The 19038-nt window shown below is 34.3% G+C and overlaps 1 protein-coding gene across 3 annotated transcripts in view; it reads left to right on the top strand.

Annotated features, from left to right (window-relative positions):
• The window catches only part of LOC124366137 (ejaculatory bulb-specific protein 3-like), a 101491-nt gene extending 95654 nt beyond the window's left edge, over positions 1-5837 (top strand). For all 3 annotated transcript variants that reach the window (XM_046822442.1, XM_046822443.1, XM_046822441.1), the window contains exons 3-4: positions 2172-2343; positions 5643-5837. In XM_046822442.1, the coding sequence (XP_046678398.1) occupies positions 2172-2343; positions 5643-5788 (318 nt within the window). In that variant the 3' untranslated portion in view covers positions 5789-5837. The remainder of the gene's footprint in view (positions 1-2171; positions 2344-5642) is intronic.
• The last annotated feature ends 13201 nt before the right edge of the window (positions 5838-19038 follow it).

Raw genomic sequence — 19038 nt, 5'->3', positions numbered from 1 at the left:
GAAATGGGGCCTTACTCTCTGTCCACTACGGGAAAATATCAGTTATCTTGACCTCCTCCCTCTCCAAATGTTTTCCTGGCTTCATTCTTGATGTCCACTAATATTCTGCTGGGCTAACAAACAATTAACCCGGAAATTCTCTGATTCTATTTAAACTCAAACCTAAAGTGAATGAATTCTATACCAATAAGTAACAGTATGATACAAGTTTTACCTATCAAAAATTAATTTGCAGTATTCAAATTCGTCGGAATTCAGTAAATATTACGTGCTCTGCTAAATGTAGGATATTCTTAAAATTTACAAAACTTAGAACACATAAAAACAGCTCTTTTTCAATACTTAGGTACGACTTTCATTGTACTTCTCAGTGTGTGGATGATACCTAGATAAATACTTTTGCATCATTGATTTACAAATGGGATGTCAAATGAGAATGTTGTAAGTAATGGCGCCAAAAGACACTGTCTTTTTTCTTGTCCTTCAGACTCCAGACAGGTCGAAGGGGATGTTAATCCCTTCTGGACAGTTTCTGGGAATTAATCCCAAAGGCTGCAGGACACATAGTGGTTCTAGCTCATAGGAGAGCTTTTGTGCAGTAGGGCTGGTAAGGAAGACTAACTTCTCGAATATTTGGTTGGAGTTCAATAAAGAGCGTGATCAGGTGGGGTGGACAGTCGTTGGGTTAGTAATGTTGGCTAGAGCAAGTCGAATTGTTTGTCTTTCCAAAAAACCTTTCCTGGCCTCGTAATGACGCAGACTGGAGTAGGTCAAGTAACTGATATACTCAGCGAGAGGTCAGAGAGGGATAACAGATCCTTACCGCCATCATACCTCCATTAGCTTCTCTTTGTCCACTGTGTATATAATAACTTAAGAATATCGTATACTTTGCATAAATATCTTGTTTCCCACACAACGTTTGTACAATATTAATGAAAATTTAAAATTTAATTAGATGTAATCACGATTTGTATTGATATTTAATGGGGTATTGTGTAAGGGAATGTTCCATACTTATTACAGTGTTTAATAAACTCGAAATTCTTTTAATCAAAATACTATTTTATATTTTCATGCAGTTTGTTGAAAACACCCTAATCCTAAAAGGATGGCACTACAGTTTAACAAATTACACACCTTTTAGCTAAACCAATAATTTAAGCTTAACCATGGTTGTGCATAACCAAGAATAATGGTTTACAATTTATTTTATAGAAAATAAATCTGTTAGACTTTCTCTGCTTAAAGATTGTTATTCACGATTAATTGTTTAGTAACATATACATTTTGTAACATATAACGATGGAAAATTACAAAAATCAAAACTGTCTCCTTTTCTGTACCGTATAAGATTATTGCGTTGCTGCATAAAATGTGCTATATACGAGTACTTTGGCACCTGAGCAGTAATATTAGACTGTGTTGCTATAACCAATTGAAACACAATTTGGTGTTAGAAAATGCAGGTCAAGCTCAGATGCAATAACAGTTTTAATTTAATTCATTATTGATGACTCAGATAAATAAATTAAAACTTATTTATCCAATGCGGCTGAGTATGTAGATTACAATTTTCAAATAAACTTCATCTGTAAGGTATTATAGGTGTGACTGCACAATGAGTAAAGGCACATCTCAAAAATAGAACACAACAGGTTAAGGCTTGTTAAAAGCTATAACAGACAATTCCGATGAAGTATGGCAACCCGCAGAATTTCTTTGTTAAGCGCTGTTATCAGTGTGTCGATGGATTACAGTTCAATAACTGTGGACTGTAATTGTAGGGTTTTTAATAGGCTATGTTCTAATTTTCTGATTGAAATGCCTCATTTCTTTAGAATATGACAATAAATAATTTTACAAAACAAAAAATACTTACTGTTCTTAGAGTATAGTTTTTCAAAATGCCAACATTTTGTTTCAACAATTGCTAGAGAGCTGAAATTTTCAGAGAATATTTGTAAACCCTACTTAATGAATTGTATAGAGTTTGAAAAATGCTCGTTGCATAAATAAGCAAGTAATATAAAATCAAACGTTTAAACCTCTTCGTGGGACACCCATATATAACTTACCTGTACACGCTTATGTTATGAAATAATATTATGGGTTAGCAGCACAAAGATTTGTACTTAATTTAATTACCTAAACGACATGTGAATGTTCAGGTGACATTAGCGCTGCTGCTGGTGGTAGTGGTGGGCGCCTCTTTGGCCCAGAGACAGCAGATCTCTGACGATACCCTGGAAATGGCGCTCAAGGACAAGCGGTACTTCGAGAGACAACTCAAGTGTGCCCTTGGTGAGGGCGCGTGCGACCCTGTCGGTCGTCGTCTCAAGAGTGAGTTTTCCTAGAGACTAACTTTCGCTCATTGAGAACCACTTCTTAGAAGGCATTTTTTTTAACCAGCCATAGCAATGAAGGCCTTTTACTAACTAGCAAAGAAATAATATATCTTGGCTCGCTGGTTTAGATCACCGTATCGTTGTAGTCCAATCGATCATCAGTATCCAAGATGAGAAGCCAATGGAGAATGTGGTGAACGTCATTAAGGGATATTTGCGCAACTTTATTACATTATAAATCGTTATAAGTTGGTCCATGACTACACCTAACCTTATACAGTCTTAGTTTGGAACGTTAGCCTCTGCTCGTAAATTTCGCAGCAAATATTGACCGAAGAGGGTAGTGTCACCACAATCGGGGCTGGATACAATAAATTATTGTCTCAGACAAAGTGATTTGACGATACACGTCGAGAAATAAAATTTCGTGCACAACGCCTAGTGATGTATTCCGTAATATACGTATTTAATCGCATCTGGTCGAATTTTTTGAGATTTTCCTCAAAAGAACAATGCTAAACCCTATGCTGTATATGCTATTATTTTTAATCTTAGCGTTGTTGGAAATTTCTTAGTTTTAAAATATAGTTAATACACATCCAAATTCTTTTTAATGTTTTCTGTAAAGTGTAAAGTGTTTCAAAATCCAAACGAAGAAGTACAAAAATTATGAGATTTGTTCGGAATAACCCTTAAAAAGACATAATTATTTCTTATAATTCTACGACTTAACGTAAGGACGTAAAAATGCACGAAGTTTAACATTGGGAAAACTGTCTTTTTATTACAGCCGGTATTTATTTAGTACCTATCAATGACCTCAAAGGACCTTCACAAGATTATAATAACGGTCAAAATTTATTAAATTGAAACCGCCTAGTCTAAAACTTAAAACTGAAACTAAAGAAAGTTCTTTTTAAGTGAATGGTGAAACTATAGTCTTGTTTGTTCCTATTTTCCCTCTTACAAACACCCTAGAGTAATTCTAGCGTTTCAGTTGAGTATGAACAGGAAAACGTAGATAATAGTCCATCCCTAAAGTGACTTCTTGTTTACGGCGGTTATCGCCAGAACCGTCGAGCGTGGCTGCTACTTCGATCCTACCCTTGCAAGCAACTCGCCTGCCCGGTCATTGGTTGTAGTTAGGGAGACCACCAGGTTAAGTATTAGAGAGGGCTTCCTGGCTCTAACTTCGCCTGATAAAATAATACATGACTTTACTTTTTAATTTTTTTTTTTATTTCAGCGGTGTAGTAAAATGCCTTCAAACCCCAAATTTTAGAACTGATAGGTTAATAAATTATTGGAACAGATAAAGTACTAGGACTATCAGAGGTGTGGTGAAAGTGCTCGGACGGAGATCCGTTATTACAGGCTCATTGTTGTGGCATCTTGTGTGATGACGTCACGGAACCAGGTCAAGGTAGACAGCATGTCCCACTACTACTGTACTGTCTGGCCAGACGGTCTAACCTCAGGTGCCATAGTTAAGTCTTCTTGAGGCTTGTCTACACAATAGAGAGGCGTTATACATTAACACTATTATTGTCACGCTGACATCACAATGTCTTTCTTGAATTATAAAGGAAACTAGATCAATTCACAGTGTTGTGTTGTCAAAAATTGGTTATTTTGAAAATGTACGAAACTCTACTTGTGTTTTATTTATGTACTTTTCCTTAGATATATTTTACAGGAATTCGGTTGTTTAAATGGACATTGTTTACTTGTAAAGATAAAACTATACGATGCAAATCAAATAATATTACTTACTATGATTACAAGAACTTACACAATATTCTCCAATAATTTTTAATGCCAGGTATTATGCTGATTCGGTAGTACGATCAAGATCGTTTGAGTACGTATTGAGATGGTCCAATAGATTTTTGGTCAGGACATTATTTTTAAAGAAAAAAATGTAGACGAAATTTGTTATTACTCCACAAGGAATTACAGACACTCACAGAACGCTAGGCGAGGAGTGACATGTTTTTATTGAATATTTTACTCAATATATATTTTTATTTGAAAGATATATTATTTAAATAAGTAATATTTATGAAAATTGAATGTTTTTAAATATTTAGGTTAAATAAATTATTTTTTATAAGTAAACAACGTGTGACTCTCTCGAGTCATTTTTCATGTACACACTTTAACAAGTTCATGCCTTCAACAGTGTTTCTTTGGCCTAATTATAAGAACTTCTATATTCCGCTTCAAATACTTCCCCCTCCTCGTACATTGATAAAAAATTGTACTTCGTCAGTTTCAGATATTGCATCTTAAAGGGCTGTAATGAAAATTACCTTTCAAAAATCCTTCCACCCTCCACAAAAGCATCATACCATATGTAAACCAATTGTATCACATAAATATAGTATGTAGACTAAAATGAGCTTTACACCTTCCATATACTAACTGTGTTTTGTCTCCTTAAGTGTTTTTGAAGTATAATTATTGCCATTATGAAAGTAAATATTATTTCATTAACTCTGTTGCTGAACATTCAGTGCAACGTGTAGAGACATTTTTATTATTTTTTAATACACCAATTAAAGAAATTTGTAAAAGTGCACCCATTTTATAGCAATAATATAATTTTATGGTAATTATATGATAATTTTAAAGAAGAATATATTTTCTATTGATAAGAACTTTTCATTCTTCACTTATTAGCTCATTGCAACCATTGTACTTGAGCACTGGCGTTGTGAAAGAACGATTTGAGCAAAGAACAGCTTCCCCAAGTTATAGCAATGTTGAAGCTATTCAAAGCATTAATTTTTCTACGTGTCACATAACATAAACGATTAGACGGGCAGAATACGGGTAGAAAATGTATGTGGTGTATTGTGATTATTCGGGTATTTGAAAGAAAATTTATCATTCTTACTTCTTAGCCGTATTCTGCCTTCAAGTAAAAATACGACTCTGCAATGCTGTAATTGTGACATGGGCATAATAATAATCATTATTACACTATATTCACTATGTTACATTGTATCTTAATCGTCAATAATTTTATGAAATGGATAGGCTCCCATATAAACCAGCCAGAAGTGATCCCTGCTGGGTTTAATGTAAAATACATACTTAATATACCCATTGATGATATAAATGAACACTTTCCTTCCCTGAAGGACGTCTCTGAATGCCGATAAGAAAATTAAGTTGGTACTGTTTTTGTATGAGTCCTTAATAATTATTCTTCAGAAGAGTTGCCTCCATCGAGGATGGGAGCAAGTATTGGTACTTCCAATAACTCATTACAACTGTACTATATTGCAGCATTTGCCCCTCTGGTGTTACGCGGTGCCTGCCCTCAGTGCTCCGACCAAGAAACCAAACAGATCCAACGAGTTCTTAGTCACATCCAACGAAACTACCCGAAGGAATGGTCCAAGATCATCCAACAGTATGCCACCGGTTCCTAGTCTAGCTCATTGTGTTTTTGTTATCTCATTAAATATTTTATTGTTTTCATTCATTTGCTTATTGATTTCCTAATATAACTTTGAGATAGCCATTAAACTGTGATCATGAGGTTGTTACAAACGTACGAATGTTTGAACCTCCAGTTCACCTTTCTCTTATTGCTGCAGCGTCTGGAATCTGACGCTGTCACAGACTGGAATCTGCTGTCCTGGAATCTGGAGTCATATTGGTCTGAAGATATCCAAAAGAATTCGGCGACGAAAAAGCTTAAAATAAACTCTTTACATCGTCCGAAGAGATAAAAAAAGTCGACAGCGAAGAACCTCAAAACGTCTCGACATCAGAGACACCCACATTACAAAATATGAAAATAATGTAATCTAGGTAAATCGGCATTCTCATTATCTCATTAGGTACACATTTGACAATGAGAATATCAATTCACCTGGATTACATTTTACTGTTTTCTCTTTAGAAATCATGCACCATTTATTAAATGAAATAATTCAAACAAGAAGACAAGCGAAACCTTTCGCTTTCTTGTGTATACTTATTACCAAAGTAAACACACTAAAATATTGAAATTACAGTTCGATTGTTATCAACAAACAATTATATTTGTGTTATTGTTATATTTATTATATTATGATTATATAGGGACTATGGGTTATATCATGCGAGTATTTATAATACATAAATCTGTTAACGGGTATTATAAAGGAGTAATTAATTGAATAATTCAGTGTTTATAGAGACACTGCAGGTCAAGACGGCGTAAGAGGAACTATGTCAAAGGTCGGATTTATAAAGTACCTATGATATCTCTGTAATCGTAAGATGAAATTTACAATCTTTAACAAGTTCTGTCGGCCTGATAATGAATGAACTTCTCAAATTCTGGACAGTGAGCTTATTTATTAAAATACGATAATAGTAAGTTAATGTCCATCAAGTGATCGAAATAATGTAATTTATACTGTCTTCCCTTTAGTACGGTTTCTAGTGCATCGAAATATTGCATCTTACACTTCCATGAACAAGGCTCTTGCTACCCACGTATGAGAATTGATGAAGTAAATAATTGAAAAATCCTTCTCCCGAGGAAGAATATCTTTGGATAGACCATATCGTTTCACTACGTATACTCGCTACCAGATCGTTTATTATTTTTTTCTATTTTTGTTTTGAAATTTTCACAGAAAGTGGTATAAACAAATGGCGGTACTTTGGTATTATCCGAAGACAACTTCGGTGTTATCTAATACTTGTTATTAGGCTACATAAGTAGGAAACTACATACGCAGGTTTTACAAATAGAAATAGTTAAAGTTAACATTTACAATCACTAGCGTGATCTGAGCTTGAATTTAGGTACATGGAGGGGTGTTTTTCTTTTTTTTTCACCACGAGGGATGGCACTTAAGTGGTGACCAGGGATCAGTAATTTCCCGACCTCAGACCTCGTCCCAGATCTTCCAACTTTAGATCACCCGTGAAGGTTAACTTTAACTTTGGTACTATTAGTAACATATTTAAGATAACCTAATCTGACCCTACTTATATCGCGTAATACCAAATAGTAGATAGGGACAGAGTGGACACCGGATAATACCAAAGTACCCAAATGGTCTTGACAATACAGTAGTGCTGCATACTGCCAGCAGCCGTGACTGCAGTATGTCGTTGACCCTACACTATTGTCCACTGCTGCCCGGGGATATGGTTTCTGGTTGCTTTCTAACTTACATCACTGCCATTTGGATTTCTCGGTGAATCACAGGAATCCGGAGCGCGACTAGTAAACACGCAGATTTCGTGATACCGGAAGTGGTAAGCGCCGCATTTAATTTAAATCCGGTCACTGGGGACTTCCTCTTTTATTGCATGTTTTTGGGCCTCTATACAGACTGCGGAGTGGAGTGGTCCCTCCTGCCACCACGTCAATTGTGTGTCTTCCGCTGTGATGTGGCAAATGTGTTGATGTGATAATTTACGATTGTTTACAGAATTGGGGTAATTGTTCAAATAAATCTTTGAAAACAAAATTTGATATGCCACTGAAACGCAGAAAATAAGTCGGGATTCTACTCGTTTATACTTAGTGTCTCAAGTCGGTTTTAATTTATGTTAGTACACGTTCACGGGATGATTACAAAACATAGAATAGTCCAAATCCTTTAAAGTATTTACCCACCATGTTTCAAAATTTGTAATATCAAAATCAGCTATTGGCTGAGCTTTAGCGAAACCTTATCGCTCGTAGGGCTGAAAATATTTTATTTTATTTTTGTCTGTCTGTCTATCTCTCAGTCCGCACGATATCTCGTAAACGAACTGACCTTGAAATGTTGTGCAAGCAGTTTCATTTAAGTGAGGAACAGTGAGTTCGATGATGTTGCATGTCACTTTATGGGATTTGGTAGAGCGTTAGCGAATATTTGTACATTGATCTTATCGGTAACAATGACTGTCATTTTCTTCTAAATTATTTTTTGTATGAAGCGAGATAACGTACTTCTACCTAGTGTTATTAATATGTTATATACCAAATATGTCATTCGGAAAGAAAAATCTTATATAATTATAAATGAAATCATTTTAAAATATCAGCACGTGAGCGATCACAACACATGAACTGGTCACAACGGTAATAATAATAGGTCTGCGCATGAATGGAGAATGCGCATTATTCTTCCCTACTCACATGTCACATGCCCAAAGCTTTTAAAGAGCGGAAGAAGATATTAAAGAACACATAAATTTATACAAAAAGATCATACTATTTGGAATTTATAGCGTATTAGACTATTATTTCGTAGTATGGTTATTCTAGAATATAAATTGTGCCCATAGACTATTACATTTTTACAGGTTTTAAATGGTATTAGTCGAAAGGAAGGCACTTCTATCGTTTTGAATTTTATTTAGTTATTTCATAATCAGTAACGCTATTTAACACATTCGTATTTACCATGTTGCAATGACCAAGTACGAATTAACGATACCATATTACTTTCCCTATTCTTATACGAGCCAAGGTCCTCTCTGGGAATACCTCCGAAATGGATTCGTGTTGTAACACAAATTCCTTAACATAAACTGTTACAAAACTAACAAAGTAGGAAAAGAGCCTGTCCAGATTTAAATAATTAAAGTCAAACTACAATCCGCAGATGTTTAAGATACTACCGACTTCTTTATAAAACAAAGAATATGGGGTTCTCGTCAAATTATTAATTGCAAGAATATAATGTCGACCAGGAACTTTTCCGTGTCGATATCATGTTCAGTGGAAGTGTAATTTTCTAATCAATGATTTTGTTTTCAACTTGAGTTTAAAAACTAGAAAATATATTAAATATACAATATGATTTAGTAATAAAGTGGAACATAAACATGGCATTTCCAGAGAATCCATATGGGGATTGTAAAGTAGAAATTTTTCTCAGTAAACCTGATTATGTTCTATAATAATAATAATAATAATTTCGTTTATTGTGAAAAGACAGTATAGCAACTGTATTACAATCGTCCTAATCTAACCCAGCCATTCTCCTGACAACAACCCGCTCAAACATACATGACATCATTCAAATTTCTCTATTACAGTTTACAGGTCCGGTAATACGATTTTGTGAATGTTTGTGTTCTTAATTATCACAGCGATTCATCATAAACTCGTCAACAGAGTAAAATGCCTTTGACACCAAAATGGTTTTCTACTGAGCTTTTTCAATGGTCAAGATTCCTGTTGAGCGGATAACGACGTCGCTCATAACGACGATCGTTACTCGTCATCAGGCCCATCGTTTTGTTTGGAAGCCCTGAGAACCATCTAAGGACATCCTGGTGATGGCACAAGTCTGGGGTTACCAGGCAAGAGCAGCGTATGTTACGATTGGTCTGATGATGGTTGTATAATATTTACAGCTCTGTTTATTTGGTATAAAAATAACAATAAAATACAAATTTCATTGTTAGATTTTTTTCTTCCTGAGGGAAAGAGACTGTTGTCCCCGCACTTAGTCCTAAAAGGACCTTTGCGCCTCCCTAACTTGTATTTATGTCCTCAAAATCTGAGACTTTTACAGAAGCCAATCATATTTGAAGGCTGCTTTTCTCTGATATCCTTGGGGCTGAGAAGACATGCCCCTAGGAATCTTTTCCGAATTGTAGATATGTGTGGACAATTTAGCCATATGTGTTCCACACATTCTTCTGCTTTTTTGCAGAGTCTGCATTCATCAGTCTGGCTAAGATCCACCTTCATAAGATGTTTTCTGAGGGGGGCATGTCCTGTCAGCATTCCTATAATCTTCCTGATATCCTTCTTGCTTTGATATAGGAGAAATTTACACTCTTTAGCATAAGAAGAGATAAACATTTTTTATTGTCTTAACCCAGACCTTACTCCAATTAAAGTATCTTATCCTCATTTCCCAATCTTTTACAAGAGCTTTACTGTAGGAGAAAGCTACTCCACAGCCCCGCTCTGGCACTACCATAAGGGACTCTGTTCCTTTTTTGGCAAGGGTATCTGCTATTTCATTTCCATGAATGCCCTCATGGCCCGATAAACAATAGAGTGTAACTCTATTCTTTGTTTTTCCAGTTCTACCAGAGCTTTGTTAGATTCATTTGGTTCAAAAGGTAATTTTAAATACCCCTTTAAATTTTAATGTCATCACCTGATCAGTCCCTTGAATACTTCGCTCCCAGCCTTCATTCCAAAGTGTGGATCTGCATGTAGTAGACGTCTTTTGTTTCATTCCTCGTTTGTGCCACGCAGAGGTCTCTCAAAACTCTTTTAAATTTAATGTAGCTCTGCAACACACAAGGTGCGAGTATTCTCTAGAATTCCATTGATCCGCACTGAATGTAATTGTAGAGTTAATCTTTCATGATCTTGGACAAATGTGGTTTTCCCATGTAAGTTACCCAAGAGGCCAGTAACTCTTGGTGTGAATTGTGTTTATTCTTTATCTGCAAATATGTTTATAGACAGTGTGTTGAGCCTATTGTAGTCTTCTGTGAGAATGATACATCTAAGACATACCATGCTGTGCTGTGCATGTGAAGACGACTTCAGTGAGTGGTTTCAATCCTTCTTTCTACGTGCACCTCCCCTTTCTATCCAAATTTTGTTCTAGTTTAATTGGATTGAAATTAATATTAAACTACTCAATATATTCATTATTCCTCCAAGCATGATTTTACCTTTCACTTTTATTAACAATTCGCATTGTATATTGGTTCTCCGAGCCTGATTTAACTCCACTTTTGTTAATTACTCACATCATGCATTGGTTCTCCGAGCCTGATTTAACTCTTCACTTTTATTAACTACTCGCATTATATATTGGTTCAATGAACTTGTTTTAACTCTTCACTTTTATTAATTACTCACGTAAAATAATGGTTCTTAGAACCTCTTTTAACTCTTGATTAACTGGTATTAACATTATATATTGGTTCTCTGAGACTAATAAAACTCTTCATTTTATTGACTACTCACATTATATATGGGTTCTCTGAGCCTGATTTAACCCTTCACTTTTATGAATTACTCGCATTATATATTGGTTCTCCAAGACTGATTTAACTCTTCATTTATATTAATTGTCAAAAATATATATTTTCTGGGATACACTCCTCTGGGACAGGAGGTGAAGAAGACTGCCGTATTAAGTGCAATGATCAATGGAGCTTCTAAGTAAAAAGATGAATAATTTATTGGTACATCCTCCAATGGATACGTGGTAATAACGCAAGAATTCCCTGAGGCTGAAATGATAACATATATTTCAGACAGTATGGTTCAGAAATACTCTTTTGAAAAACCTTATCATAATTTCAGATAGTCAGCCAGCATTAAAGGCACTCGATGCCTGATCCTTTGACTTAAAAAGTAAAATGGGAATGTAAGAATATCCTAGTGGAACTGGCAAAGAGAAATAAAGTTACACTGGATTGGGTGCGAGGCCAAGAAGGCATTCTAGCTAGGGAGTGAAAAGGCAGATACCCTTCTGGTAGGGCCAGAGCCAGGCTGTGGAGTAGCTTTCTTGTACAGAAACGCTCTAGTAAAAGATTGGGAAAAGGGGATTATATCCTAAGGAAACACCTTATAAAGGTTAGTCCAAGCCAGACTGATGAGTGCAAACTGTGTGAAGCAGTAGAATCAGCGGAACATATATGGCTAGACTGTCCTGCCATATGCAAAATATATCTAGGGGCGTATCTTCTCAACCTTAAAGATAGAGATCTTATAAGCTTCTGTAAAAGTCTCCGATTCTGAGGGATTTATTGGGTCTTCTTTACTTATTTGAAGAACCCAAAGGAAATTTGTAAGAAAAGTTAAGCGAAAGACTGTACATTCTTGAGACTACATTTTTTTGAAGCTTGATGTATCAAAACTTCCTACATATTATTTTTGTGGGTTAAAATCCAATTTTTGTGACCTAGCACTTCTTATAGTGCATTAAATGACTCTTCCCTTTATTCTATTTGACAAGATCCTCGCTCAGACCAGTAGCTCACGAGGATGGGCAGAATAAGACTTAAAAAGGGGATTGGCCTCTCAAAAAAAAGTATGATGCTGACAGTGATGGCGTTTAAAAGCTGTTTTATTTGACATTGTGTCTGCAAATTGAACAGAACTAACTTAATCCAGTAATCTCTGAAATGTCATTCACTATTGATAAAAGTCAGCAGAAGCACAACACCAGCAACAATGACTAAGAATAAAGGAGTATTAAATTAAATGCAACAAAGTAGGAAATACAAGGTACTTTATTTTGGAACTTCTACCATTGTACAAACAATCTAAGAGAGACGGGCATACCTTTTTATATCTTCAAGGTAGAAATAGTTAAGTAAAAAAACCTGTTGTTATTTACATTTTACATACTGACTATACACAGACACTGGCTAAATATTCCGAGTCCTTACGTATTTGGTGTTAACTATATCTTACACCATTATGATAAAGTACACAAAGATAATAGATGAAATAAAATAAACGTTTAATTAAACCTGAATTGATTGATGCCAAATGTCTGAAAAGCTTTAACTGGGTTTCTTTTTTGACAAGAAATCTGTTGAACAATCAATAATTATTACATCAAATATAAATCATTTTGAGGCAACAGATCCTTAAGTGATTAATAATTGTTTTATCAATTCAGACTTAACTAAACCATAATAAATGACAAATTTAATACCATAAATATTTTATACAAAAACCAATATTGTCCAGCAATTAGAAATTGAATGTATGGAATATAGACAATTTTCACTGGTTATTTTATACTCAATCAGAATTTTAATTCAAATTTGAAAAGTAAATTTTATTGGAGCGTGCCTGTTAATAGTGAGAGAGAAAACTTCCCAAACCTTACAACTGTAATTGGTCACAATATGTTCTTAAATTTATAAAAATAACAAACAAAATGAATATTAAACCACAAATTTTACAGAGCAAATAGATCGGACATTTTAAAATCAAACATATTTGGCAATAATTTACTCTTTGTAAAATAAAATTTAAACCATGATAAAAATGCAATAAAAAAATGTAATTTGGAGTAAGCTTTTGGTAACTTAAACACTGGAAACAAGCAAATGATTTTCAAACAATAAAGTTTACGAATTAAAAGTCCCATAATGTTTCTGAAATTGTTAACAATAATCAAGAAATGGGTTTACCGATACAATATTTATTCCCCTTGTGATTGGCAGTATTGTTCAACAGCTTTTTGTAGAAGCAATTTTCCAGTAAGATGTTGAGGTGATAATGCACGAATCCACCATTTTTAAGAGGAAAATATGAACAGAGCTGCAAAGGAAGTTTTTGATAGTGAATAATAGCAGATATATTCCTCTTTTAATGAGATAGGAGAACAGTCTTGTCTACAACTGGCAATATTGGTGTTATCCACAAGCAGTGGAATTTGTCCTATTATCTATTGGTCTTTTATTGAATCTCGTTTTGTCTTTATAAGTTTCCCTACAGGTTAGTTAAACAATTTTCTTTGATAAAGAGTAAAATTTTTTACACTCGGAACAGACTATTGACTTATCAGTGGTCGTTACAGTTTAGCACCTTCAAAGGCAGACATGATCAACTTACACCAAAATTTTTTTGGCAATGACTATGAATAATAGGTTATAATCTTAGCGTTATCTTGTTCTGATAAAAACTGTGTCAGCTTCACACAGCTTTGTTGGATACCACTATCATTTGATAGCTTGGACCACTTTACCAATGCTAGCACTGAGGCAGAGTTTGGAGCACCATATAGTTTTCTAAATATGTAAAGGGCTTCTGTAAGTGGAGTTTGATGAGATTTGAAATGATAGTTGCCAGGTCATGAGTTTATCATGTGAGCCATGGATTAAGACAGAGAGATCCATTAAGTTCTGTGCTCCATTTGATATTGAGAGGAGTTAATTATTTGGCTTTTCCAAGCGATCTTCTCTTGTTTGGTGAATTTGTGAGGTCTGACAACTCTGGATCGTGAAGATCAAGTGACACCTTGCTTCAATCTGGCTCAGTTTAGTGTGTTACCTGTCCTGGACAACAGCTCCCAAATTCACATTGAAGGAAGTTGCACTTTTACCCTAGATTGCTTCTGGATAATAGCATTACTTGGGTATTGTATAGAAGATCAAGCCAGAACATAGATGGAGACTTTCACTTGTTTCTTGAGCTTGATAATGAAGCCTCCTTTGAAACTTCCAAAATTCTACACTCATTTCTCATCCCTAGATTTATAACAACTTTATACTTGGTTCATTTAACATTGAGAGAGTCGAAATTCCTTGATTGCACTGTACTCTCTTCAGTTAGGTGATGATTGCTGTTACAAAGGATAAGCCTGTTTTTCAAATTTACATGTGTAACGTTGCTCATATATTTTCATTCACAATGGTGGAGAACAGCAATGTACCAATTATCTATGGAAGTAGTGATAGCCTAGAGCATTCCTCAGGTCAATAGATGATATAGAACCTAAAGTTCAAATTTGTCTGTTTCTACTACATAGGTTGATTACATTTAAAAAAAAAGCATAATCAGACCTACAAAAGGTGTAATGGATAGTATATAGAGGTAGGGAAATTTTTTTTAACAGAAATTGTGGGACAATGAGTCCATTTTCCAAACAACTCTGCTTCTTTTGGAATAACGTATTGGAATCATGTTCAGTTTGTTCACATTTTGGAATATCTACAAAAGGAAGATGAGATTTGGATATCGAGAGCTAAACCGGTTTGTCGTGTGGCAGAGTCTTCAGGCATATAATACGAAATTGCTGCTCACGTGATTTGAAAGTATGCAACAAACTCATTGTAGTTGTAGCGTAATGTTGTATATGAATTATGGTTCTGATTGGTTGGAATGTCATGAGCACTGGAGGGTACCATAAGTCTGGCATGGTTTGTAAAAAAAACGTGGATGTGTTTGACACTGAGTTTAGCAGCTTGGATGTTGTGAGAAAGACCAAGTATCGAGGTAATAGCCATCAATGTCGGCTCTGCCCTTTAAGTACACTTTTAACGCTGATAACTTTCTTTCTCTTCGTGCCTTATCTATTGATATAGGATCTGTTTTTCTCAAAAGATGAAATCCTTAATGAGTCTAGACTACTTACAGAAATCTCAGCCAGATTCTACAAAGCAGCCAAATGAATTGGTCCAGCAAGAGGAATAACATGACCATCAGACATCCAGACTCTGATGTAAGGACTCGGGTTATCCGTCACCTCAACTATGGGTAGGATTAAAGTGAAATAATTTAACTTCATAAGTAAAGGTTGGTATTGTGCGTATCAGTTCATACCCAAACTTCTCGTAGTTTTGTATACTTTAAATTGCTTATTGCCAATTTCAGAGAAAATTACTCTTGTTGAGAGCTGCTTCCTATTTCTCTATTCATCAGTTTCTAAAACGATGTCTTTATTTTGTGTTTTTGCTAGATAAGTAATTATCTAGAGGCCTTTGTGGTAAAGAAAACTTGCAATGAATAATTTACATTCTATGGCCACTTTAACAAATTCAAATAATGAAATTTATGGTAATAATAAATTAAAATTCTTTTTAAGTGAGAAAAAATGTGCAACCGCTTTTACAGGTTTCAGTGTTGGACTTATGATACACAAAGTGTGCATCTTATGACATTCTTCACCTATTTTAAAGAATAAAGATGTGTGAAGTATAACAATAAGGTTGGCTCTGCCCAGAAGTACATTGTTAGGGCTGATAACTTTCTTTCTCTTCATGCTTGATCTGTTATAGATATGATGCACTTTCAATTTACACTAATTGATAGCCAATCTAGCGAATCTTAGTTGCATTGTGGATAACTAAGATGCGCTCAATTGTGCTCAAGAGGATTATGCGCACAGACAATTGATTAATTATTGATGTTTCTTCTGAATTATAAATTTTACATAAGAATGTTCACAATATGTCTTATGATAATTAAATATCCATTATACAAATTTAAACAGCCACGGTTTGTTTTGAAATGTTATCTCTTGAACAATAAAATGAGTGTAAAGATGTCTAAGGACATGATCAAGATGGGTGACGAAAATGACAGCTTCTTACAGAATATTACGACATTTAGGGGGATGACAATCATTAGGGATCCTTGGTTGTGGTTGGTCATCTGAATTTAAACCGAAAATAAATAATTTTTGATCAAGCCCTTTGTCAGAAACTACAATTATCTTTGAGTGTGATGCTTAGGTTGTCGGCAAATCACTTTGTGAGATGTAATGAGTCGTATGGACTAAAGCCAGTTCTTAATCAGTAACCGAGATCTTTCTTTACTATAATTTGATGTTAGGCCAATACCCTAACACATGTAGTGGTCAGCTACTGCAATGACAACAACAAAAAGAATGCTTGACTTCTTGGAACTTTCAACGGAGTACTGCCCACTGCAGAAAAAAACAACTTTCTCTTCATTGAATACATTAGCAATGAAACATATGTAAAAGTTTTTGGAAACTATCTAACTCAACCTTTTTATTTTGCTACAATCATGTTAACTATTGCTTAATTGATCATATGAGAATAAACTAATTCACTTTCATTTCTTCAATGTATTTCTCTGACTATGAAAATATTCCCTCTCATACCAGAATAATTGGAAAACAAGGTTTTCATTGCAATTTATTAAACTTTTTCTCCGTCATCATTATAAGTGTTCCCTTTCCAATTTCACTCAAAATCTTGAAGAAAATTAAGGTAAAACAATACAACTACAACTTAGAAGAAAGGTATTATTATAATAAGTTTTCGAGTTAAAAATTCCTGGAATGCCTCATTTAATTCCAATTATAGATTTTACAAACTGGATAAATATACTTTTCAACAATATTCTTATAATTAAGACGTTTCCAAAAGTTACGGTAAAGCTTCTCACTGATTTTTATGAAAACTCTGTAAAAACGTAAAAAGATTAATGTTTCAACAATGATTATTAATCATTTGGATTAATGGAAAAAATTGTTAGTATTGCTCAAGGAAGTGAGTACAAACAACAAATAAAAACACATTTTTAAATTTACAATTTGTAGTCGTGGGAAAGGAAAGTGACTTGGTTATTTACGAGTATTGCCATCTACTCCCATCATGCAATGCGAGAGAGGGAGGAAGGTCTACTAACACCGTCTAGCAGGTGGGATGATGTCTACCGATAACTAGGCACAAGCTCCTAGAACCATGAGTCTAGGTACTCTAACTACAGAACACATCATATACTGGGCTGGCGGTGGCTGTGGGTACTCAACGCTACCATTCCACAAACATTCCGATGCTTCAAAAATATCTTTTTACCATTTACGATAAAAAAATATCAAACCGTGTGGAAATACATGTTTTAGATTTCACTCTTTCTCTCTCAATTCGACACATTTGAATATCCACAGGCCAGTATGATTGTTAGAATTATTCTTATTAAACTCGATTCTTGCTCTCTAAAACACAGTTATTTTGTACAAAATATTTTAAAAGTTTATAGTATAAAAACGAACGTTAATGCCTTTTTGAATAAATACATAATGAATAGACTTACACACGTTTACCATTTCATTCAAATTCACGATATAAAACAGTTAAACTGAAAATAACAAACACAAGTACTTCATAAAATGTTATAATACAGAAAAAAATCATTTTGGTAGAAAACATTGATAAACAAATTATCTTAGTACAGGAACTGAGATACAATTTGCATTGCACTACTTACTTTGCATGAAATTGACGAAGAAATTGTATATAATAAAACATTTGATTGTTTGCCTAAATAATTTTGGTGGGAAACAAAATGGGAGGGTGCTAAGGAGTTAAAAAATTCAAATAATAATTGTTTTCTCACATAACTTGAACACATACTGGGAACTAATCGTCCATATGTAAATAATAAATTATGTCACCATCACCAATGAGACAAAGACACTGATCCTCTTTACAAAATTGGCTGACCTTGATGTAACTTTTATCTCCATGTCCGACTGATTCGTTTTAACTGTGTAAAGGGAATGAATATGCTCAGAGAAAAATATTATCACTTGATATTTTTTAACTCTTTTGATATCATTACTTTTCAACACCCATGAATGAAATGAATGGAACGGTTGATTTCCTTCTTAGGCGAAATTCCTCAATCGATTGTCACGTAAAGTAAGCAGTGTGATTGTACAACACAAATTGCCTCTCGGCTCCTACACAATCACTTCCACAGAGAGGCAAAACAGAGAAAATAAGAAAAATACAATCACGATTGTATTAATGGCACAAAACGGATTAAACTAAATATCAGTAACACATATGAATAAAATACTAACACATAAATATGGTAATTGTTCAACCATCATAACAACTACAAAATAAATCATATGGTAAATTATAATACAAAATCAATATTACTAATATCTTGATTATAGAAAATCTGTCTGAATTCAGTTTTTAGAAAAATTGAGTAAAGAATTACTTAAGTATCAGCACACAACTAATATTAATAACATCTAATAACATTTTTTACAGCAATTACAAATTATTTTGAAAACTAATCTATTTATTCTTGAAAAGAATATTTTGAGCTATGAACAATTGCTTTGGTGTTTTACTCAACCGTCAAACGAATATAGTAACTTACACAAAGTATATGTTTCGAGGAGGAAATGATAATCCTGAATGAATTGGCAGAGGGCAGGCAGTCACAAATTCAGATAGTAAATAA

This window comes from Homalodisca vitripennis, chromosome 7 (genome assembly GCF_021130785.1).
Source record: "Homalodisca vitripennis isolate AUS2020 chromosome 7, UT_GWSS_2.1, whole genome shotgun sequence".
Classification (NCBI taxonomy): domain Eukaryota; kingdom Metazoa; phylum Arthropoda; class Insecta; order Hemiptera; family Cicadellidae; genus Homalodisca; species Homalodisca vitripennis.
This window is presented reverse-complemented; position numbering and strand designations above follow the sequence as displayed.